The sequence below is a fragment of the Typopeltis vanoorti genome, chromosome 4, assembly GCF_054136105.1.
Source record: "Typopeltis vanoorti isolate ZY-2024b chromosome 4, IOZ_Tvanoo_1.0, whole genome shotgun sequence".
Lineage (NCBI taxonomy): Eukaryota > Metazoa > Arthropoda > Arachnida > Uropygi > Thelyphonidae > Typopeltis > Typopeltis vanoorti.
In genome coordinates this window covers 127558708-127584753 of record NC_143552.1, presented here as the reverse complement: position 1 = coordinate 127584753, position 26046 = coordinate 127558708, and the positions used below count along the sequence as shown (strand labels likewise).

General features: G+C 36.9%; 1 protein-coding gene across 4 annotated transcripts in view; it reads left to right on the top strand.

The window, feature by feature from the left end:
- LOC150107666 (ATP-dependent DNA/RNA helicase DHX36-like) overlaps nucleotides 1-26046 on the top strand; it is a 589788-nt gene that overhangs the window by 522129 nt on the left and 41613 nt on the right. For 3 of the 4 annotated variants that reach the window (XM_090391452.1, XM_090391454.1, XM_090391451.1), the window contains one exon: nucleotides 3236-3388. In XM_090391452.1, the coding sequence (XP_090247578.1) occupies nucleotides 3236-3388 (153 nt within the window). Of the gene's footprint in view, nucleotides 1-1877; nucleotides 1941-3235; nucleotides 3389-26046 lie in introns of those variants that run through there. The other variant, XM_090391453.1, reaches the window with a different exon arrangement.

The following is a 26046-nucleotide window of genomic DNA, read 5'->3' as shown; positions in this document are numbered from 1 at the left end:
TGAGAAGGGTCTCACATCTGTGGTCGAACAGTATTGCTCTGCATAATGTTCCATTTTCTTCATATAATTATAGTGTTTTGAAAAGCTTTTCCATGGGCCTCTTATCACATACCTTACCAAATCCACAAAACTTAAGTACAGATCCTTGACATATCCCTATGATTTCTCAATTATTTGTTATAAAATAAAATTCTGATCCTGACCCTCTCTTTGGCCTGAATCCAGTTTGTTGTTCTCCCAGTTTCTCTTCCACAATTTTTCTATTTTTCTTTTCAAGTATGCTTGCATAAATTTTACATGGAACACTTAGTAGAGAAATTCTTATGTAATTCTTGTATTCAGTTTTGTTCCTTTTTTTTTTTTATAGATAGAACTATGAAAGCACTATGCCAATCATTTGGAAATCAAGTTATGCATTGTAGCCATTGCAAAATTTCATATCTCCATATTTGACCATTTCTGATTGAATATTATCTACTCCTGCTGTCTTTCCACATTTCAAGTTTTGACAGCTTTTTCTACCTCAAGTATTGATGTGTACTCATGTCTGCATTTCTGTTGAAATTTTCAACTATGGTTCTGTCACTGCTTGTTTCATTTAACAGTCCTTCAAAATAATTATTCCAGACATCTAGGATAACATTATCTTCAATTTTCTTGTCACTTGTATCATCTTAGATTCCTTTTACAATACTTTTTCCACCATTTCTAAACTTTTCAGTAGTCTCCAAGAAAATTTTGCCACCTACCTTTTTAATATTTATTTATTTTCTATATTCTTACTGAAGTCTTTCCATGACTTTTGTTTAGCTGCTTTCACACATAGCTTAGCTCTCTTACATTTTTCTCTGCATTCATTTAGGGAAATCTGCCATCTTATTTGCCAGGCATTTTCATTATACTTTCTACTTTCATCTTTTCCACTGTGGCATTCTTATTTTTCTTTCCTTACAGACAACTTCACCACATGCCTGCCTAGCCGAATCAGTCACTGTATTCTTCAGAGTTTGCCACTGGGACTCTGAGGTTTTGTACTTGTTTTAGAACTGTTTCATTCTCTCTCCAGTAATGTTTGTATAGTTGAGTCTGAAGTTTACTATAAAAGCTGCTCAACTTTAATTCTTTTTAAAGCCTTTTTACATATTGTTATTTTCAATGATATTCAATTTTATCCTGCTTAAAACTAAGCGATGATCACTTCCAGTTTCAGATCTTCTGTATACTCTTTTATTTTGAACCAGCATAAAGATATCACTATCGACAGTATCATAGTCAGTGAGGCTTTTCTTATTTCTTGTGTGTTCTCTCCATATGAACTTGTGCATATCTGTTTTGTTCGAACTTAGTGTTAGTAATGACTAGTCTGTATCTTGAGCAGAAATCCAGCAAATACCATTATTATTAGCCTTACCCTTTTCTCCAAATTTTCCCAAAACATTTTTCTATGCCTGGTGGGATTCACTTCCTACTCTGCTGTTTAGATCTCTAACAAATATCACTTTTTGTCATTTTCTTTATGTCAATTGCCTGTTGTAGTAACTCAAAAAATTCCCTCTAGGGTCATAGGCACAAATAAGTTTTATTGTCCGTTTCCCCATTTTGAAGTCTGCTCACATAACTTTATATGAAACTGCCTTCCAATCAAGAAGTTTATCTTCATGTTTAGTGTTGAATGCTATCGCTATTCCTTCCTTTCCTTGATCATTATTGCCCCAATTTAACATTCTGTACTTATTTTTTAGTAATATCTCACCTGTTTTTGTCTTCTTTGTTTTAGTGATGCCAGTTATTCTATGTGGTACTTTTCCAGTTATGCAAGCTAGATTTCCTTTCCATTAATACTCCTTATATTGATGGATGAACAAACCCAATATCAGCTCTTCTGACATTGGGTTTGTTTTTCTTGTAGATGTTGAGGATGAGTCGGTTTCAGTAGAGCTGATATTTCACTGCTCTCCCTGGTTCTCTGACGAAAACAGTGGGGACCTTGTTTATCTGGACAACTCTTTGGCATGAAACCTCATCTTGTTGCCCCATCATATTATTTGTGATTTAAACCAAAAGTCCCAAAATACCAGACCATCCTCATTTGCTAAGTACACAGTGGATATCGATTAATCCCCAAAAAGGTTTTTGTAAAACTCTGGGTGAGCTAAGAATTTTTTGTCTATTATTTTTTTTATGTAATTAATTTTATATATACTTTTGTATTTTAATTCATATTTTTTTACATAGTCTACAAATGTGCTCTAAAGACCAAACATGGAATTTTTTCCAAGCCACATTTAGGCCTCTAGTAAGTGTGAATGGGAGGGTTCTCACACCAAGTGATGAAATTCATCTCCCACCTGAAGACAATCACAAACATTGCTTATAGTAACAATCATTTCAAGGAAGCTTGAGTCCTTACGAGCGGTCCTTGCAGTGTTCAATTCGATACATTTTTTGGATATCGGTCAACTTGTGGGGAACAAATCGCGAATTCAATTTGCGAAGGCCCAAACTCTCGGTCAAAATGTTGTGCACAGTTGATTTTGGAATTCCCAGTTCATCTTCAATTAATCTCACAGACGATTTCGGGTTTTCTTTGATGAAATCACACACTTTTTGGATGTTAACTTCACTCAATCCAGTTTTTTGACTGCTCGGCTTTTCGTCATCCTCAAGCGTCCCACTTTGAAATCGCTTAAACCACTCATAAACTTGAGTATGGGATAAGCATTCATCACCATATGCTTTTTGAAGCATTTGATGCGTTTTGGTAAAACTTTTACAAAGTTTTACACAAAAGTCAATTGCAGCTCTCTGTTTGAAATTCATTTTCCGACCGCTCATCAAAACACACTGTCACTCTTGGCACTATAACCTGGCTTCTAATGAAACAAATGGCATAAACAGTTGGTACAGCACTAATGAAGGTTGCCGCTTTCAACAACAAAAAGATAAAACAGGTGGCCCCACTAGTTTCTTCTATTTTCGAAAAGTTTGGTTTCTTTTTTGGACAAAGGGTATATATAAATTAGAATATGCATATTTTGTTGAAATATTGATGTATATTGTTTTGGTTCACTGTTTGTTTTGCTTAGCAAAGTTAAAAAAAATTAAGCATTCAAAATTGAGAACTGTGAAATGGGAACAGTACTTCTGTAAATTTAGGAATATGAATAATCTTGCATGTTTATTCAGCAGAACATATTTTTCAATCTTTGAATTAATGATATTTTTTATTCATTAGATTATCATTCATGACACTACAATGGTAAATCCATACCCATTATTGTTTTTTGGAAACAAGCTTGATATTAGAAGTGATTCTTCTTCAGAAATTGTAACTTTAGATGATTGGATTGTCTTTCGCTTTCCTGGCAGAAAAGCTAATATCATTAAGGTATATTTTAATTTAATATTTCTACAAATTTTAACATTTATATAATAGTTAAGTTCTGTTCTCAGGAATTAGCAGTACAGGTTTTTAAATAGCCTAAATTGCCAGTATGTTGTCTGGCTTTTTTTTTTATATGAGAAAGCATCTTTTAATTCATGCTCTCATCGGCTCAATAAAAATGAATAAAAAATCATTCTTCAGAATGATTTTTTTATTCATTATCATAATGAATAAAAAAAATGTGACACCTACAAGGATTCTAGGAACTCATTGCAAGAAGGGAAGGAACTCCACTTCATATAACTTGCTGAAAGTTTATTTTTCACTTGGTCAGACTATAATAAATTTAGTTTAATCCTTTATCCAAGTGTGTGCAAACAAAGTTTGCACCTGAAAGTATCTTCAGGACTGGGGTAAAGTGGTACAACACCGGGCAACTCCTTGCAAAGGTGGAGCAAGATACCAACTCTCCTATCTCAGTATCTCCCATAATGCAAAACAGATCTCCTTGCGGATATGTATAATGTTATGCATTAAGGGAAGGGTCACTACCCAGACTAGTTTTGACCTTTATTGAGGTCTCTTCAGTGGGAGCCAGGCCCAAGTGGAGACACCAAGGCAGAAGCATTAGCAAGGTCATCTCCTCCTATAGGAGCCACCAAACGGTGTGCCACCTTTTTATTAAATTACTCTGAATTTAGAGAAAGATGTTGAAAGTTTATATTTCACTTGGTCAGACTATAATAAATTTAGTTTAATCCTTTACCCAAGTGTGTGCAAACAAAGTTTGTGCCTGAAAGTATCTTCAGGACTGGGGTAAAGTGGTACAGCACCAGGCAACTCCTTGCAAAGGTGGAGCAAGCTACCAACACTCCTATCTCAGTATCTCCCATAATGCAAAACATATCTCCTTGCAGATATGTATAATGTTATGCATTAAGGGAATGGCCACTACCCAGACTAGTTTCGACCTTTATTGAGGTCTCTTCAGTGGGAGCCAGGCCCAAGTAGAGATACTAAGGCAGAAGCATTAGCAAGGTCATCTCCTCCTATAGGAGCCGCCAAACGGTGTGCCACCTTTTTATTAAATTACTCTGGATTTAGAGAAAGATGTTGAAAGTTTATTTTTCACTTGGTCAAACTATAATAGTGACCAAGTGAAAAATTTGGTCACTTGGTTCCATGTGATTCTGTTCGTGATTCAATTTGTTCATCATTATCATCGATTTGAGCATCGTAAGCACGTTTTCTCTCGAGGTTAATTAGGTCTTCATCATTCAGCTTCTTATCATGTGACTGAAGCAGGTCCTGAACATCACCTTTTTCAATTTCTTTTAGTCCTAGATCAAAGCCAAGCTTATTATGTTATTGATAACACGGGTTACTTCATTTTCAAATCTTTTAAAAACATTTGCACAGTGAGGAATAATCTTTTGCCATGCCGCTCTCAGGTTGCTAGATGTTACTTCACTCCATGCTTCCTTGACATTCTCAATGCAATTTTTGATATTGAATGCCTTCCAGAATTCTGTCAAAGTCATAGCTTCATCTCCTGTAGTCTTTTCTATTGCTTGTGAAAAAGTTTTAAAAGAGTATACCGTGAGTAGACATATTGATACAAAATTAATAACGGAAAAAACTCACATACAAAGATTATTTAATAGTATAATTTTCGCCTGTGTGTCACAGGCATCTTCAGTACATTAAGCTCAAATTAAACAATAACTGACAATTCCAAAAAGCGACACCTAAGTAGCTGGTGTAAGATAACTAAAAAGGTCAATAACTTTCCTAAAAATTAAAAATAAAAATAAAAGATAATAAAATAAATAAAAAAATAAAAAGCAAAATAAAAAAATAAAAATCAATACAATAAAAAGTTAGGAAAGATTAGCTGATTTGGAAAGTACTATCTCCCATAAAGGGGATAGACGTAAGCCATCGGATCTGTTTAAGTTAGGAGAACAAAGTAGAGTTTCACATGTTTCTTTATAAAGGCGTTCCATGAGAAACTGACTTTGTGAAGAACTCTTGTCTTTCTCCAATGAACTCTGTGTCTAGTGAAGATGTTCTGCAAGTCCAGACTTTTCAGGTTTAAAGTATTCAATATAAGATTGGTGTTCTTCTAGCCGAATAGAATTTCTAGGCCAAAATTATACTATTAAATAATCTTTGTACCTGAGTTTTTTCCGTTATTAATTTTGTATCGATGTGAAAAAGTTCTTCATAGGTAATATGCTTTAAAGGATGCGATTACACCTTGATCCATTGGCTAGATGATGGAAGTGGTATTAGGTAGTAAATAAATAACTTTTACATTTTTGCACAAATCATTCAGTGCTGTTGGATGACTAAGTGCATTATCTAATATCAACAAGATTTTAAAATCAAGATTTAATCAAAGCAGTACCTACCATTCAATCTTTTCTATTTTGTAGATCTGGAAAAGGCATATGATAAGGTGCCAAGAGAGAAGCTATTCAATACGCTACAGTTATATGGTGTCAATTTGTCTTTATTTGAGTTGTAAGTCAGCAGTTAGAATTGATGGAAGTACAAGAAGATGGTTTAATGTTAAGTTTGGTGTGAGACAAGGATGTACATTTCCCCTCTGTTATTCATTATCTATATGGATCACATTATGAAGGAAAGTGGTATTAAACATGATATCAAAATTGGAGATGTTAATGTCACCTTTATGCAGATGATGTTATACTTTTAAATAAATCTGCTACAAGTCTGCAAGATTCTCTGACTAAATTGAATAACTGTTGTAATAGATATGGTATGAATGTCAGCAATAAAAAAGACAAAGACAATGAAAATAGGCAGAATCATTGAAAATGTCAATTGTGTTGTGAATGGAGAACCTGTGGAACAAGTAAAACATTTCACCTACTTAGGCACGATTTTTAGTGAAGATGGTAAATTCAGTATAGAAATAGACAACAGAATCAACAAAGCTGGTATGGTAGGAAGTCAATTGAATAAATTCATATGGAATAAGAGAGAAATTAGTCGGAACACTAAATTAGCTATACAAGACAGTGTTCAAACCAGTTTTAACTTATGGATCTGAGAGCTGGGTCAGAAGTAAAACACTTGACCAAAGACTAGAGACCACAGATATGAGAGTCCTGAGAAAGATTAGAGGCGTGAACAGATGGCATCAATGGCAATATTATATTAAAAATGAGAATAGTAGGAAAGAACTTGATGTTGTCAGCATCCAGGAATGTGTTAGCAGAGCTAATCTCAGGTGGTACGGTCACTTAGACAGAATGGGGGAGGAAAGATTAACAAAACAAGTGTTCTCTGCCAGGTTGGCAGGAAAACGACCCAGATGAAGACCAAGATATAGATGGATTGATACGGTATAAAGTGCCTTAGACGATAGAAATATAAGATCTGATAATGTTGGAGTCTTGACAAGTAACAGACTGATTTGGAGGAAAATTGTAGATAGGAAGTTAGTAATGATGTAATTTTTTCATGTAGTACTATCATATCCTGTACACCCCTTGAGGGTACATGGCAGGAATTTGATGATGATATTTTGTATTTATTAAATTACCCCATAATGAGTGAAAAGTCAAGTCAGAAAACCACACCACTCTGAAGTTATTTTAAGAAAGCTGAAACCGATAAGCATAGTAGCAAAGACACAAAACCAACAACAGAATCGTCAATTTTGGCAGAGTCTTTCAAATATAAAATGTGCATCTAAACACCATTTACCAAGTATTAACAGTGAGTGATTTAAAAAATTCCATTGGCTAGTGGTGAAAGCTAATGGAATGATGTGTTCTGTATGAAATACGGAAAGAGATGACCCACAAACAAGGAAGTGACTTGGGTAACTATGGCATGCACGAGACTTCGAAACGTAATCTTGGTTGACCATGAACAAAGCAAGTTACACACTGATTCTTGTTCAGATATAATTGAAAAACGTAAATGTATACTGTAAGAAACTGGAATAGGGCAAATTGAAAAATCAATTTTGAAGAACTTGAAGAGAGATGCTTTTCTGGAAGCTTTAAGATCTATGTATTGGTTAGTAAAAAATGAGTTAACACATACTACATTACTTGCAAAATTGCTTGAGCATTGCAAGGCTTTGGGCTGTTCCTACTTGGAACATCTTAATGTTGGCAAAAATGCATTATATCATTATATGCATGATATAAATGGCATTATTTCTTAGAAAGAATAATGCATGAGTTGATTGATATTTGAGCATCAGAAATTAGATCTGAAATACTGAAAAATATACATTCTGCAGATTATTTCAGTGTTTTATGTTGTGATGAAACTACAGACATTTAAGTTTTAAAACAGTTGATTGTGCACATTAAATATGTTTGTCAACTTAGAAAAGAGGTCAGGGTTAGTTGTGTATCAACTTGCAATATCATTGATGGCAAAGCCGAAACTATAACTAACATAGTAATTGAAACCATTGACAGTCTAGGCTTAAAAACTTGTAATCTGGTGGCCCTAGGATTTGATGGAGCAGCTGTCATGATTGGAAAGCAAAAAGGGAGTTGCAAAACTGCTCAAAGAATAAACAGATGGACTCATAGTCAACTGTCATTGTGTAAACCACCGACTGTCTCTTGCTAGTGCCCAAGCAGCTGCTGAAGTGCCTTATTTAGTCATGTTTAATGATATCTTAAGGCAATTGTTTTTCTTCTTCCAAAATTTCTCAGTCTAGATGGCTGGTTAACCCAAATCCAAAATATATTGAACAGTCCTCAGATTAAACTTAAAGCCATCTAGTGTCACTAGCCATTTAAAATGGATAGTGACACTAGATGGCTGTCTCATGATTCTGCAATACAGTCTCCAAGAGAATGCATGGTGAGTGTTATACCTGCATTGGAAAGAAAGGCCACCGAGCAAAAAGATATCACAGCTGAAGGTTTAAGTAAATATATCAGAACATACAATTTCGTAGCTTCACTAATGATTCTTTCAGATATGTTACCGCATTTATCTAACTCATCTAGATCATGGCAAAGGCAAGATGTTGACTTAACTGAAATAGAGCTAGTCTTAGAAGCCAAAGTACAGCCCATAGCTGCAATTAGAGTTTTAGTTTTGGAAGAGATAGAAATCAGAAGAAGCCAAATCTGGGGAATAGGGTGGATGTTCCAAAACTATCCATCATGGAATTGAAAGACATGAAAGTTGGCAGTCATTTTCAAAATCTTCATCATCTTTCAGGTTAATGGCCAAACCTTCACATTGATTATTCAGATTCTAATGACTACAATATATGATAAATACGTAGGCACAGTTATTAAATACCTCGAAGCAAGATTTCCAGATATGCCAATCATTTCCTGCTTTTCAATGCAGAAAGTCATGATCAACGTGAAGCTTCTGAGATTCTTTTTGATTATTATTCTAGTAATGTAAGTCCTGTAGTTTTAAACTATGAAGGTACTAAACTAGAATGGGCAGTTACATCAGAAATGATTAATGGACAGTCATACAAAAATCTAGATCCAAGATAAATACTGCTGAAATTAGCAACAACATCTGAGCTCAAAGAGTCTTTTCCAAATTTAGCAAAACTAGCTGCTGTTGGACTGGCCATACCTGTGAACACAGCTGAATGGGAAAGGGGTTTCTCTGCATTAAAAAGGATAAAAACTTGTATGAGGAGTCGCATCAGTCACAACACACTAAATAATCTGATGCTGATTTCACTGGAGGGACCAGATCCAACAGATTTTAATTACAAAAAAGCTGCTGACAACTGGGCTTCTAAGAAGAAGAGAATTTTACAGGGTTTTTCATTACTTAATGAGAAAATAAGAAAAATCCTAGTCTTGTTTGTTATATATACTATATAAAATATTATCCTTGTCTGAAGTTATTTCTGATAAAATTATTATTTTAATTTCTTATGAAAAAAAGGCCTTTCTTAACTCATTCAAAATTTTGGTATGCCCGGCTAATGCTTCATTCCATTCAGCTGGTAAAAATTTCTGGAGAGAACACTAGAATAGTATCATTAACCTGAGAATTTGACTATAAAGTATATGACCATGATGCCACCTGCTGGTGAGCATGATCATAAGGTCTTGACCTGGGAGGTGGCTAAAGGTGTGGAATTTTCGATTAAGACAGGGTATATGTGGAATTACTGTGCTGGCAAGTATGACAAGCTTAGGAGATTGCTTGGTTCAGTGCCATGGCATGTAAAACTGCAAGGGCTGAATATCGATAGAGCATGGGAAGTGGTCAAGGAGCATTTACAGGAGGTTATGGCTGATTGTATACCTAGGGTACGAATAGTAAAACAAGAATGGGTTAAATGTATAAATAATACCATTAAGCTTCAGCTGCAAAAAAAAAAAAAAACAACTGTGGACGGAATTTAAAGAGAAAGGTGACCTGCAGGCACATGAATGGTATAAAGTGCAGGCTAGAAGGGTAACGAGTGTGGTGAGAAAAGCAAAAGCAGATTATGAAAGGAAATTAGTCATGCAAGCTAAAGAGAATCCCAAACAGTTCTTTTAATATGCTGCAAGCAAAAAAAAAAACTGTACACGGCAGAATGATTTTAAGGAATGCAGATGGTAAGGAGGTCACTGAATCAGTCGATATAGTGGAATTACTGAGTGAGCACTTTGCAAGAGTATATCATCCAGGTGGTGACATTGAAAGAATGAAGGAACCATTAGTTTATACAGGAATTATGATGAATGAAGTGGAGGTGAATAGTCTATTACAGAACCTTAATGTGAATACATCTGTAGGATTGGATGGTATACCGGCACGGATCTTATGTGAAGCGGCTAAAGAATTATCAGTGCCCTTGACCATGTTGTTTAATCTGAGTCTCGGTTTAATCTTAGATCCTCCTTTATGCAGTTCTACTGCATAAAGGAGGATCCAAGACTACTGTTGCAAATTACCGACCGATCAGCATATCAGGAGTCGTTGTCAAGGTCTTGGAGAAAGTAGTCAATGGAAAAATACAGGAATGGATTGATGAAAAGGAGATACTGTATGGGAGACAGCATAGCTTTGTGAAGGGTAAATCATACCTCAGTAACTTGCTCAAGTTTTATAACACAGTGACGGCTGAACTGGATAAGGGTAATAAGTTTACAGATAATAAGATAATTACAGGTAATAAGATACTGCTGGACCTGGCTAAGGCCTTTGACAGGATATCACATGGAATTCTAATCCGTAAACTGCAACATATGAGAATGGATATAGGGTTGGTGAGTTGGATAGGTAGGTGGTTGATGGAGAGATATCAGAGAGTAGTTTATTCAGGAGTAGAATCCAAAAGACAGCCTGTGACTAGTGGTGTGCCACAGGGTTCTTTTTTTGGACTACTGCTCTTTAATTGTTCATTAACGATCTAGGGAAGGATCTGAGAGGAACTGTTCATTTGTTCGTGGATGATGCAAAGTTGGGTAGGGCAATAGTGAATGCAGAAGATGTCAAAATCTTGCAATTTGATTTGGATAGATTGGAGTTCTGGGCTAAGGAGAATGGATGTCTATTTATTTTGACAAAATGTAAGGTTATGCATTTTGGGGTGAAAAGATTAGCAGTAGTATACCACATTGGTTGAACTGTACTCCAGGAGATTGATGAGGCCAGGGACATGGGAGTGTTGGTGGATAGGGAGATGAAATTTAGGGGACACATTGCAAAAGTGGCTAAATCAGCTCATCAAATCACTTGGTTGCGGAAAAATACTTTGACGAGCAAAGACAAGCAAGTCATTGTTCCTCTGTACTTAGCCTTGATAAGACCTCATCTCGACTACTGTGCCCAGATTTGGTCATCTAGGTTTCTTCTTGATGGGGAGGAGGTGGAGAGGATCCAGAGGCGAGTGACCAAGATGATAAAGGGTCTATGGAATGAACCTTATGAGAACAGGTTGAAGATTTGTGGGTTGCAGAAATTGATCGATAGGCAGAAAAGGGGAGATATGATTGAGACATTCAAATTGCTGAAGGGTTTCTATAGGATTAATTCAGAGGATATTTTTGAGATCAGGACTGGTGGTGTGAGAACTAGGAGACATCTATGGAAGCTGGGCAAGGGTGTTAGAGCTAGGTTCTTTACTTTTAGAGTGGAAAATGAGTGGAATAAGCTGCCAGAGTCTGTTGTGGGTGCTATGACAGTGAATGAGTTCAAGGCAAGGTATGATAGATACTGTGAAAACGTCAAATAGTTGTGTGGACATGATGTTTAGGGCCTCCTCGATGAGTCTAAGGACTCCCTGGAGTCGCCTGTAATAATAATAATAATAATTACTCATGAGCTGCAAAAAAAATAAAATGTTATTTTATTTTATATTTTGTTTTAATAAATGTTCAAGATAGGATGCGTGAGGAGTGTTTGCCAGGAGGAATGACAGAAAGAGTGGCTATGGCAATTAAAAGAGGTGAAAGGGTGAATGAGATGATTGTCATGGTAGGAACAAATGACTTGAGTGGTAATGTAAGTCAGGCAGTGACAGATATGAGATTTTTGCTTGAGGTGGTACAGAAGAAGACAAAGAGAGGAAAGATAGTGTGTGTGTTGCCTAGGTATGATAATGATGAACTGAGCAGAAGAGCGGTAATATTGAATGACATAATAGCTAAATGTGTGATAAGAGAGGACTGGAATATTTGGATGCTTGGAGTGCATTTGAGGACAGAGAGGAATTGTATGCAAGAGACCATTTACATTTGAATGAGGAAGGACATAGGCATCTGGAGAGATTGCTGTTCTGAACGAGTCAGTGTGTCCCAGAGACGATGGTAGCAGGGGGTGGCCTCTTGTGGGAATGGGTACTTGGGAGAAGGGGGACAACATCAGGTAACAATGAGCCCAGTGGAGTCTAGAGGGGAAAATGCTGGGTATAGAAATAATGGCATTTATATGCATTATACTAATGCATTTAAATTAATCTTCCTTATTCCGGATACTCCGGAATAAGGAAGATTAATTGGTGGTACAGATAGCATCAGCCTGGCCAAATATTATTGAGATCACTGAGACGTAGTTGACAGAAGAGGATATAATAACAGGAATAGAAGTCGCTGGGTACAACATTTTTCGGCAGGATAGGAAGGGAAAGCGTGGTGGTGGAGTTCTGCTTATGATAAGTGACGACCTGTGTCCTCTAAGAGTGAAGGCTTGGGAAGGCAGTGACACTAATGATTTTGAAAGCATATGGAGTGAGGTAGAGGTGCGCAAGACAGGATATTTAGTGTGGTGTTGCTACAGACCCAGGAGCACAGAGGGTGGGGACCAGGAGATCTTTCGACAATTGAGTTTGGCAAGTGCAAGAAGAATGATTGTTATGAGAGATTTTAACACGTTCGCTGCCACGCTACTTTGGCATGGTCTGTTCTCCTACGCCGAGCAGTTTTACTTCTTCAAGGTCAGTACGATAATCTCGTTACCGGAGGTAAACGACCTACGAGTATACTCATAGTTGGCTTGTACAGAGCATATACGGTCTATGAGAATACACAGTTTTGAAGCTAGCCCCACAAGCCAAGCATTTTCACTTCTTCAAGGTCACTACAATAATCTCGTTCCCGGTGGTAAGCGTCCTACGAGTATACTCGTAGCTGGCTTGTGAAGCAGGTTTACCACTACGAGTATACTCGTAGTTGGCAGCGAACGTGTTAACTACAGTAGTATAAATTGGGGAGAGGAAGATGCATGTAGCAATAAGGAAATAGAATTTCTAGAATTCTTGAGGGACAAATGTCTTAGGCAACATGTAATAGAGGGAACAAGAGTTTTGGATTTGGTTATAGCATCAGAAGAGTTGATAATAACTGAGATCACATCTCTCCCGCCAGTTGGAGAGTGACCATATGGTTTTGACTTGGAAAATGAATAGATATGCAGGAGTATCAAAGAGACGGGAACTTATGTGGAATTATAAGGCAGGTGATTATAATAGTCTAAAAGTCAACTTGGAGAAGTTTCATGGAGGTAGGAATTGGAAGGCCAGGATATCATTAGTGCGTGGGAAATCGTGAAAGAATATTTGTTAGCAGCAATGGTAAGTTGTATACCTCAAGTGAAGAAGAAGAGGACACAATTTGGAGTAAAGTGGATGACAAACAATGTTAAGCAGGAATTGCATGCAAAAAGGAGGCTATGGAAGAGATATAAGGAGACAGGTGAAGAGAACATGCATGAAGACTATAAGACACAACCCAGAAGAGTGACTAGTGTGGTAAGGAAAGCTAAACTGGAATATGATAGGAGATTAGCCCTAAGATCCAAAGAAAATCCTAGGGTATTTTTTAGCTATGTGGCCAGTAGGAGGAGAAATGACTGTGGAAGAATGATATTGTGGGATAAAAATGGGAATAGAGTGACTGATGCAGAGGACATAGTGGAATTGTTCAATGAACACTTTATTCGAGTATTTCATCCTGGAGGAGTCAGTTTTTATACTAGAGGGATAGGGCAGGTTCGAGGTTTAGAGGTACAGGAGGAAAGTGTGTTTCAAATACTGATTACTCTGGATGTCAGTAAAGCTGTGGGACTAGATGGTATTTCACCACGAATTTTGAGAGAATGTGCTAGGGAACTGACAGTGATTTTGACCTGGCTTTTCAATGAAAGGTGCCCATGGAATAAAAGGAAGGTAAGATAGTGCCATTGCATAAGGGTGGTAGCAGACTGGAAGTGTCTAATTATAGGACAGTTTGTGTGTCATCAGTAGTTGTTAAGATCTTGGAGAAAGTAGTAAGGGACCGTATACAGTCTTGGGCAGATGAGGGGTGGTGTTATCCGTGAGAGTCAACATGGATTTATGAAGGGCGCTCTTGTTTTAGCAATATGCTAGCCTTTTATAATAAAGTTAAAAGAGCATTAGATGAGGGAAAGGCATATACTTCCATTTTCTTAGACTTAGCAAAAGCATTTGACAGGGTGCCACATGATAAGCTGATATTTAAGTTGCAGCACATGGGCCTGGATGTCAGATTGGTCAACTGGATTCAGGATTGGCTGTCTAGGTATCAGAGAGTTGTGTATGATGGGACAGTTTCAAGGAGGCAGAGGGTTACAAGTTGGGTCCCACAGGGCTCAGTACTGATACCTATATTGTTTAACCTTTATATCAGTGACATTGTCAGTGGATTGCAAGGGGATATTCAGTTGTTTGTGGATGATGTGAAGCTAGGAAGGATTATTAGTAATAGTGCAGATGTGGTAGCCCTTCATGAGGATTTGAGTAAGCTAGATAGATGGGCAAGTGACTGGAGGTGTCGGTTTAATGCAGCAAAATGTAAGGTTTAGGTTTGGGAAACATCGATGGGACGTTGCATACTCTATGGGAGAAGTTATACTGGAGGAAGTAGGAGAGATAAGAGATCTGGGGTTGATGATTGATAGAAACCTGATATTTAGGGGACATATTGCAAAGTTGGTGAAGGTAATACAGAGGATTGCTGCAGTAATGAGAAGGACACTGACTTGCAGAGATAAAAGGGTTATCATTCCGTTGTATAAGTCTCTGATTAGACCACATTTAGACTATTGTTCTCAGATTTGGTCCCCAGGATGTGACGGGGATAAATTAACTATGGAAAGGTTACAAAGGCGGATAACAAAGATGGTTTCAGGACTGTACCATGTTAGTTATGAGGATCGGCTGAGGGAATGTGGACTACAGAGTTTGGTAGATAGAAGAAGGAGAGGTGATATGATTGAGACTTTTAAACTGTTGAGAGGTGGTTACAGGGTTGACACTGGGGAGTTCTTTCGCTTGGTTGAACAGCATGAAGGAGTGATGACAAGAGGCCATCGCTGGAAGTTACGAAAGGAAACTGTTTGCAAGAGGGTGAGGAGTGGTTTCTTTGCATGGCGGGTGGTTGAACCATGGAATGCATTGCCTGATGGAGTGGGGAGAGCGAGAACGGTCAATGAGTTTAAGGAGTGGTATGATAGGATTGTGTTTCCCAGGGGGACCTCCCCCCTCGATGAGTCTTTTGACTACATGGAAGCCTGAATAATAATAATAATAATAATTATAGAGGGTATATAAAAACAAACATGACCAGCTAACTCATGAACAGAATAAGCATTTCGCAGGAAAGGTGACCACTATGGTAAGGAATTCAAAACCAGATTATGAGAAGAAATTAACCAAACAAGTGAAAGGAAATTCCAAAGAGTTTCCTCATTATGGGAAGTAGGAGGATGAATGGCCACGGAAGGATAACTTTAATGGTCAGATGGTAGAGAGGTAACAGATGCAGATGAAATTATTGAGCTACTGAGTGCTCATTTTGCAAGGGTGTATCATCCAAGTGAAGATATTGTTATGAGATGTGAGAACAGAGGTTGAAGAACTGGAGGTATGAGGGTCGTCTGAAAAGTTCTCAGCCTAACAACGAAAAAACAAATTTATAATTTCAAAATTCTTTTTATTTTTCAACATAATCTCCCTTAAGACTAATACATTTATTCCAGCGATGCTTCAGTGCCATTATCCCTTCCCTGTAGTGGTTCCCAGTAAGATCTGTAAAATACCCCTCTACAGCTGTAAATACCTCTTGATTCGAAGAAAAAACTGACCAGCGTGGAAGAGTTTTAGTTTTGGGAGGAGATAGAAATCAGAGGGAGCCAAATCTGGGGAATAGGGCAGATGTTCCAACAATTCATAGTGCAGATCCCTTAATTTTTCCATTGCCAAAACACCTTTGTGGGTAGGTGCATTGTCCTGATTAAAGATGATTTTTTTCTTCTGCAAACCGGGTCTTTTCTCAGAAATTTTTTCGTCTAATCTAGTTAAAAGATTGGAATAATATTCCCCAGTTATTGTTTTGCCCTTTCCAAGATAATTAATAAACAATCCCAAAACACAGATGCCATGACTTTTCCTGCTGATGGAACTGACTGTCTTCTTTGTGCGAACAACCGACTTCTGTTCATTGTTTTGACTGCTGTTTGAATTCTGGTATGTAATGGTGAATCTATGTCTCATCCATAGAAATCGACGCACAAAATCAGTTTTATTCTTGTTAAAATGCTCTAAGCTCTGTTCAGAGGTTTCATGCGAGTGCATTTTTGATCTGCTGTGAGCAAGCGCGGCACCCATCTTGCACAAAGTGTTTTCATTTGCAGTTCTTAATGCAAAATATATGCTACACGTTCTTTTGAAATGCCTACAGTCTTGCCAATTTCACACACTTTGACTTGCCATTCATCCAATACCATATCATGCACTTCATCAATGATTTCTGGTGTCATTACACTTTTTGGACTTCCTTCACGTGGATCTTCTTCAAGGCTGATACGACCATGTTTAAATTCAGCAACCCATTTCTTAATTGTAAAAAATAAAGGAGAAGAGTGTTAAATTTTTTTTATTATCGTTATATATATATATATATATATATATATATATATATATGTGTGTGTGTGTATCGTAGTTATTGTAAATTGTTAGATAGCCAAACCTTACTTGTTGAACTAGTTAAGTGATTATACTTAATACTTAATATGTTTTCTCGAGCTTGTTTCTACCTTTGCTATCTATATCAGTTCCAATAAACTTCTAACTACTTTGTGGCCATGACTATAATTGCTTGCATGTGCAAACTCAGTAGACAAAGAAATTGCTTCAAGCTAGAGCCCAAATTCTTTGTTACAATTCTGGAATTAAATCCGTATCAGAATTTGGAAAAATTTATTTGTTGAAGCTGCGCCATCCAAATTCCTAGACAAGAGAAGCTTCTTTGCCAGGGAGTTAATTCTCAGAATGACACACTTATCGACAATGAAGCAATTAATATTTCCAATTACAAACTTTATATGTATAAATTTTCCCTTAGTGCAGTCGCAGCTATTCCCAACTATTGATTCGCTCAGGTTCTATTTTAATGAGTGGTGCATTGAGATTTCAGATCAGGCAATTTATTAGGTAAAAAAAAAAAAAAAAGGTTTATTCATCACACTAATACAATACACAATTGCTGAAGGTTACTTAATTAAGCTAAATCTCTCCTACAAGTTAAATGGGTTAAACAGACATAACCTTAATATTCCTAATCTTTCTCAACATTAGACAATATTTGCATCTAATTTAAATTACTAACTCCTTCCTACAACATTTGACAATCCTATACAACCATTTACCTTATTTAATTTCAAGATATACTAAGCTATGACATACATTAGTACATTAATTCTACACTATACAATATCTCATTCTCAGACATGACACAATTTACAGGTTTATTAGATTCTAAAGTCCTGTTTCAGTTCATGTAAGTCTAATCACCGAGCATATCCGCACATTATTGCTTTCTAACTCTTTCTAGTATACAAAGGAATTGAAAAGTTCCTATATTACCGAGTAACTGGATCTCTCTGGTCCTTTCTCTCGATCTTTCATTAAATTCACACAGCTTGTTACCTTCTCCTACGGTTTGCTGTCTTCAGAACAAACTGGCGATTACAATCACGAATCACCTTCTCTGATGTGGGCAAAGCTGCTCTGCTGGGATCAGTCCATGTGGATTCTGCATGTTGTTTCAGTCTGCGCTGACTTTTCCGCCGTACTGATGATTATGCTTGCACTGGATCGCTATCTGCCCACGTAGCTGCCACTGGGTATCGTTCTTCTCTACCGCGCTCGCGTATTCCTCCTCCAGAAACGACTGGAACAGGAATCCAATGGAGAAAAAAGCAGAAAAGCCTCAAGTTTGTGTCGCCAAGCTCTATATACATCCTTCCTGAGCTGTTCTCCCTACTACGTCACCTTTTTTGCCTGGCACCTAAATCTCTTGCACTCGGTACCATTCTCTCCTCGCTGAGTTCTCCACGGGGACTTCCCACATGCAACGTAGTCTTCGAGTACGTGACTGCCTCGGGTCATATTTATAAGCCGATTATCTCGTTGTATATGTCGATCTAACTTCCTCATGCTAACATATTTTTCACTAAATTTCAATCCTTGTCGGTTTTACAAGGACACATAACAGTATAATACATAGGAGAATTTACAATTAACAGATTATTTCGGTTTTTTTCATTAAATTTCACTTATACCTATATACAAGTATTCTTCCGGAAATTTTGTTCCTTGTTAAATCTGAATGAAATATTTTTACAATAAATTAAACCTTTCATGCAAGATTTAACAAGAGTTCCCATAAACTTTTATGAACTTCAAATGAATTTCTTTTGGAATTAAACCTTCTTTTACAAAGAATTTTATAACTGCACAATACTCAATTTTATCCATTTCAAGGGATACAGACAACTCTTTTGCTTCAGACAGCTGTATAAAACAAACTACTTGATAGAATGACTTGCAATTTTCACATGGATGCTTATGACAGATGTAACCATCATAAGGAGAGGGAAAAAATCTTGCCGATAGTGTTGCTATCTATGGTTGAGGCCGAGAACTTTTCAGACCACCCTCGTACTTAATATATTGCAGAATTTGAATGCAAATACAGCTGTCAGATTGGATGGGATATTGGCTTGCATTTTACAAGAATGTGTGTTGGTGTCTCTGCTAAGAATGTGCATTGGTGTCTCAGTTAAGTCTCAGCTCTGACAAATTCCCAAGAGAGTGGAAGGAGGGCAAAATAATTCCTTTTCATAAAGGAAGATTCTAATTCTGGGGGTAGCAAATTATAGTATCTGAGGAATGGTAGTATCAATCAGTATCTAATGAATGGTAGTAAAGTACTGAAAAAGTTGGTCAAAAAGAGAATTCAGGAATGGGTGGATAAGAATATGATACTATATGAGGGGTAGCATCGCTTTGTGAAGGATAGGTTATGCTTTAGTAATATGTTAACTTTTTATAAAAGGGTGACAACTGAGGTGAATAAAGGGAATAGCTACATGGTGATATTGCTGAATTTTGCAAAGGTATTCAACAGGATACCACATGGAACTCTATTACACAAACTGCAACAAATTGGGATGGATATGAAACTCATAATATGGATAAAAGTGTGACCGATGAACAGATACTAAAAAGTAGTATATGCAGGAGCAGAATCCAGAGAAGGCAGGTGACTAATGGTGTTCTGCAGGGCTCTGTGTTTGAATGACTGCTATTTAATTTGTACATAAATTATATAGGAAATATTATGAGGATATAAAAATAATTTTAAGGGAGATATTCCATTGTTTGATGGTGATACAAAGTTAGGTAGGATAATAGGTAATCAAGGTGACAAATAGAGAGCTTACAGGATGATTTGAATAGGCTTACATAATGGATATTAATTTAATATGGAAAAGTGTAAAGTTATGCATTTTGGGATACAAAAATTACAAGCTGGTACCACATTGAGGGAACTGTACTTCACTCCAGTAAATGGATGAAGGCAGGGATATCAGGGTAGTAGTAGATAGAGAGTTGAAGTTTAGAAGGCATATTGCTGAAATAGCCAGAGTAGCTCACAGAATTACTTAGTTATTAAAGAACACTAACAAGCACAGACAAGGGAGTTATCTCTGCTTGTTAGTGTGTTCTCTTCATAAAACTCATACAACCACATCTGGATTACTCTGTTCGGGTCTGGTCACCTAGATTTCTTGGAGATGAAGAAGTGGTAGAGAGGATCCAGAAGCTAGCAACCAACATGGTGAATGGTCTGTGGAGCATTCTCTATGAGAATAGATTGAGGATGTATGGACTGCAGAAGTTGGGTGATAGGTGAAAAAGAGGGTATATGATAGAAACATTTAAGTTAAATGATGGCTTTCAAAGGAGAAAACCCAATAAGAAGTAAAATAGTGATAGATAATAAAATATCAGAACAAGTAAATACCTTCAAATATCTGGGATGTGACTTATATGAAGATGAAAAAGATATAGACATTAAAATATCAAATTTTGTTAAAATAAATGGTATAATAAACCATATATTTAAGTCATCCATGGTGGTACAAAAACACATCAGAATCAGACTATATAACATCCTCTCAAAACCCAGCTTTATTATATTGAAGTGAAACATGTACTATGAAAAATGAATTGAAACAGCAGTAATTAAATTTCTCAGAAAAACAGCTGGATAAACCAAGTGGGACCATAAAACAAATGAAGAAATTTTACAATCTCTGAATATAAAACCAATTAATTACTTTAATAAGTAAATATAAACAAGAATTCTTCATCATCATCAAATTCCTGCCATGTACCCTCAGGGGATGTACAGGATACGATAGTATTACATGAAAAATTTACATCATCATTACTAATTTCCTATCTACAATTTTCCTGTGGGTCTTTTAACACGTTCGCTGCCAACTATGAGTATACTCGTAGTTAGTATATGAGCTACACAAGCCAGCTACGAGTATACTCATATGACGCTTACCTCGGGCAACAAGATTACCATACTGACTTTGAAGAAGTGAAAACACTTGGCTGGGTGGAGCTAGCAGCAAAACTGTGTATACTCATAGATGGTATATGCTCTGCACAAGCCAACTACGAGTATACTCATATGACACTTACCGCTGGCAATGAGATTACCGTACTGACCTTGAAGAAGTGAAATTGCTCACGTACGGGAACAGACTATGATGAAGTAGCATGGCAGCGAACGTGTTAACTGCCAAACTGGCAGAGAACGCCTGTTTTACTAATCTTTCCTCTCCCATACCACCTGACATTAGCTCTGCTAATGCATTCCTGGATGCTGACAATGTCAAATTCTTTCCTAATATCCTTGTTTTTAATATGATATTGCCATTGATGCCATCTGTTCATGTTTCTAATCTTTCTCAGGACTGTCATATCTGCAGTCTCTAGTCTGTAGATCAAGTGTTTGGTCAAGTGTTTTACTTCTGACCCAGCTGTCAGAGCCATAAATTAAAATTGGTTTGAACACTGTCTTATGTACAGCTGATTTAGTGTTTTGACTAATTTCTCTCTTATTCCATATACATTTATTCAGTTAGCTTCCTACCATACCAGCTTTGTTGATTCTGTTGTCTATTTCCATATTTAATTTACCATCTTCACTAAAAATCGTGCCTAAGTAGCTGAAATGTTTTACTTGTACTATATGGTCTGCATAGTTGATATTTTCAATGCATCTGCCTATTTTCTTTGTCTTTTTATTGCTGACCTTCATACCATATCTATTACAACAGTTATTCAATTTTGTCAGGGAATCTTGCAGACTTGTAGTGGATTTATTTAGAAGTACAACATCGTCCACATAAAGCAAAAAGCTGAGATTAATACCTCCATTTTTGATATCATGTTTAATACCACTTTCCTTCACAATGTGATCCATATAGATAATAAATAAGAAAGAGAGGATAATGTACATCCTTGTCTGACACCAGATTTAACATTAAACCATCTTCCTGTACTTCCTTCAATTCTAACTGCTGACTTACAACTCAAATAAAGACTAAGTATTGCTTGATATAATGCCCCATTGACACCATATAACTGTGACATTTTGAATAGCTTCTCTCTTTTGGCAACTTGTCATATGCCTTTTCCAGATCTAAAAAAAAAAAAAAAAAATTCACATTTGATGTCCATAGAAGCAGTATGGTCACTGCCGTATGATGTCCTCTGCTAGAATAAGTAGTAGGGTCGCAGATTCCCTTTCCACACAAAGTTTGTAGGACAATCGCAAACATCCATGCCCATGGCTGTATTCAAACCCACAGCCTCTTGGCTGGAGAGCAGACATCAACCGTTGGTCATAAAGTGAAAATCTGATCCTGACAGCTTCTATTTGGCCTGAATCCAGCTTTTTTTCCACAATCCTCAACCGTTTCTCAAGTATATCCATAAATCTTACCAGGAACACTCAGTAGAGAAATACCTTTGTAATTCTCACATTCAGTTTTATTTCCCTTTTAATATATGGGTACTGGGGTGCTTAATGGTCAAAGCTGTATAACTGAGAGGAGACCTCCACATAGCCTTTAAAGGAATGCGGAGAACCGACCAGGGCTTCTGACCTAATGTCCAATCCTCACCTTCTCGTGGTGCATCCTGTTGGGTATCTACTTTGATACTGAACGAACGAGGATGGGCTGGCAATTTGGGATTTAGCCGACCAAATTGTATTCTTATTGGTTAAACCAAAATAAAAAATGATGGTACAACATGACAAAATTTCATGCCGGCTGGGGCGTCGCCCGGTTAAACAAGGCCCCCGTTGTTTTCGCCAGGGAACCAGGGCGAACAGCGAAAAGTCAGCTACTGGAACAAATCTGAAAACAAACCCCAACTCAACATCACCAGAGTTAAAGATCGGTACTATCAACGTAAGAAGCCTGAATGGCAAAGAAATGGAACTAGCTGAGGAATTAGATAAGTACCAGATCGACATAATAGGGGTGACTGAAACAAAAAAGACCAAAACTGGTGAGATCTTTCTGAGCAATAAATACAAAATGTTATATTCAGGCAATAACAATCAAGGAAAAGAAGGAGTAGCCATAGTATTCAACACAAAATAAGAGGCTAATCTTCTTGAATGGCAGGCAGTCTCAAGTAGAGTAATGTGGGCAAATATGAGAATGGGGAACTGGACAATGAGACTTATTTGTGCCTATGGTCCCACAGAAGGTTCTACTAAGGTAGAAGTGGAGGAATTTTTTGAGGCTTTAGAAAAAGCAACTGACACAATGAAAAAGGAAAAGTTGGTCCTTGTTGGGGATCTAAATAGTAGAGTAGGAAATGATTGTGAGACATACAAAAATATTTTGGGAAAATTTGGAGAAAAGAGCAAAGCTAATAATAATGGCAAATATCTGTTGGATTTCTGCTCAGGACATGGACTGGTTATTACTAACACCATGTTCCAACATAAAAATGTGCACAAATTCACATGGAGAGAAGAGGCTAGGAATAAGAAAAGTCTCATTGACTATGTTATTGTTGATAGTGATGTTTTCTCCCTGGTGCAGGACACCAAAGTGTACAGAGGATTTGAAATTGGAAGTGATCACTATTTAGTCTTGAGCAGGATAAAATTGAATTTCATATTGAAAAGAATAACATGTAAGAAAGTTTTAAAGCGAATAAAAGTTGAGCAACTCTCAGATGTAAACTGTAGACTAAAATACAGAAAGATTATTGAAAAGAAAATGAAAGAGTTTGAGAACAGGAATCAAACCTTGGAGATTCAGTGGCAAACTCTGAAGGAAACATTGATTGATTCTGCCAGAGAGGCATGTGGTGAGGTTGTGTGCAAAGATAAAAAAATCAGAACTCCCTGGTGGACACAGGAAGTTAAAGAGGCAGTGAAGGAAAAGAAGAAAGCATATCAAAAGTTCCTGGCAAATAAGTCAGCTTTTACTCTCACAGAATACAGAGACAAATGTAAGAAAGCTAAACAGTGTGTAAAACTAGCTAAACAAAAGTCATGGGAGGACTTTGGCAAGAATATAGAAAATAAATATCAAGAAGGTGGCAAAATATTCTGGAGGTTGTTGAAGAAGCTTAGGAATGGAGGAAAGAATGCTGTAAAAGGAATTAGAGATGATAAAGGTGAAATGAAAACAGGAGAAAAAGATATCCTTGAAGTATGGAGTAATTACTTTGAAAAACTGCTAAATGAAACAAGCAGTGATGATAGCACAGTGATAAAAAACACTGACCAGGCATGCAGTCAGGAATACATATCCATACTTGAAGTAGAAAAAGCCATCAAAGGCTTGAAATGTGGAAAGGCAGCAGGAGTAGATGATATTCGACCAGAAATGCTGAAGTATGGTGGTATAAGAGTCTTACAGTGGCTGCACTGCATAGTTCAGAAAGCCTGGACAGAGGGACGAATTCCCGATGATTGGAGTAGAGCTCTCATAGTACCCATATATAAAAAGGGAAATAAAACTGAATGTGAGAATTACAGAGGTATTTCCCTACTGAGTGTTCCTGGCAAGAACTATGCAAGTATACTTGAGAAACGGTTGAGAAGAATTGTGGAAGAAAAGCTTGGTGAAGAACAAGCTGGATTTAGGCCAAATAGAGGCTGTCAGGATCAGATCTTCACTTTACGACAAATAGTCGAGAAAGCATGGGAATATAACAAAGATCTGTATTTAAGTTTTGTCGATTTGGAAAAGGCGTATGACAAGGTGCCAAGAGAGAAGCTATTCAATATGCTGCAGTTATATGGTGTCAATGGGGCATTATATCAAGCAATACTTAGTCTTTATTTGAGTTGTGAGTCAGCAGTTAGAATTGAAGGAAGTACAGGAAGATGGTTTAATGTTAAATCTGGTGTGAGACAAGGATGTACATTATCCCCTCTGTTATTCATTATCTATATGGATCACATTATGAAGGAATGTGGTATTAAACCTGATATCAAAATTGGAGATGTTAATGTCAGCTCTTTGCTTTATGCGGATGATGTTATACTTCTAAATAAATCCACTACAAGTCTGCAAGATTCTCTGACTAAATTGAATAGCTGTTGTAATAGATATGGTATGAAGGTCAGCAATAAAAAGACAAAGACAATGAAAATAGGCAGAATCATTGAAAATGTCAACTGTGTTGTGAATGGAGAACCTGTGGAACAAGTAAAACATTTCAGCTACTTAGGCACAATTTTTACTGAAGATGGTAAACTAAATATAGAAATAGACAACAGAATCAGCAAAGCTGGTATCGTGGGAAGTCAATTGAATAAATTCATATGGAATAAGAAAGAAATTAGTCGCAACACTAAATTAGCTGTATACAAGACTGTGTTCAAACCAATTTTAACTTATGGATCTGAGAGCTGGGTCAGAAGTAAAACACTTGACCAAAGACTAGAGACCGCAGATATGAGAGTCCTGAGAAAGATTAGAGGCGTGAACAGATGGCATCAATGGCAATATCATATTAAAAATGAGGATATTAGGAAAGAACTTGACATTGTCAGCATCCAGGAATGCGTTAGCAGAGCTAATCTCAGATGGTATGGTCACTTAAATAGAATGGGAGAGGAAAGATTAGCAAAACAAGTGTTCTCTGCCAGGTTGGCAGGAAAACGACCCAGAGGAAGACCAAGATATAGGTGGATTGATACGGTACAAAGTGCCTTAGACGATAGAAATATAAGATCTGATAATGTTGGAGTCTTGACAAGTAACAGACTGATTTGGAGGAAAATTGTAGATAGGAAGTTAGTAATGATGTAATTTTTTCATGTAGTACTGTCATATCCTGTACACCCCTTGAGGGTACATGGCAGGAATTTGATGATGATGATATATGGGTACTATGAGAGCTCTACTCCAATCATCCAGAATTCGTTCCTCTGTCCAGGTCTTGCTATGCAGTGCAGCCACTGTAAGACTTTTATACCTCCATACTTCAGCATTTCTGGTCAAATATCATCTACTCCTGTTGCCTTTCCATATTTCAAGCCTTTGATATATTTTTCTACTTTAAGTATGGATATATATTCCTGACTGTATGCCTGTTGAGTGTTTTTTTACCACTGTTCTATCACTGCTTGTTTCATGTAGCAATTTTTTAAAGTAATTACTCCATACTCAAGGATATCTCTTTCTCCAGTTTTCATGTCACCTTTATCATCTCTAATTCCTTTTACAGCACTCTTTCCTCCATTTTGAGCTTCTTCAACAACCTCCAGAATATCTTGCCACCTTCTTGATATTTATTTTCTATGTTCTTATCAAAG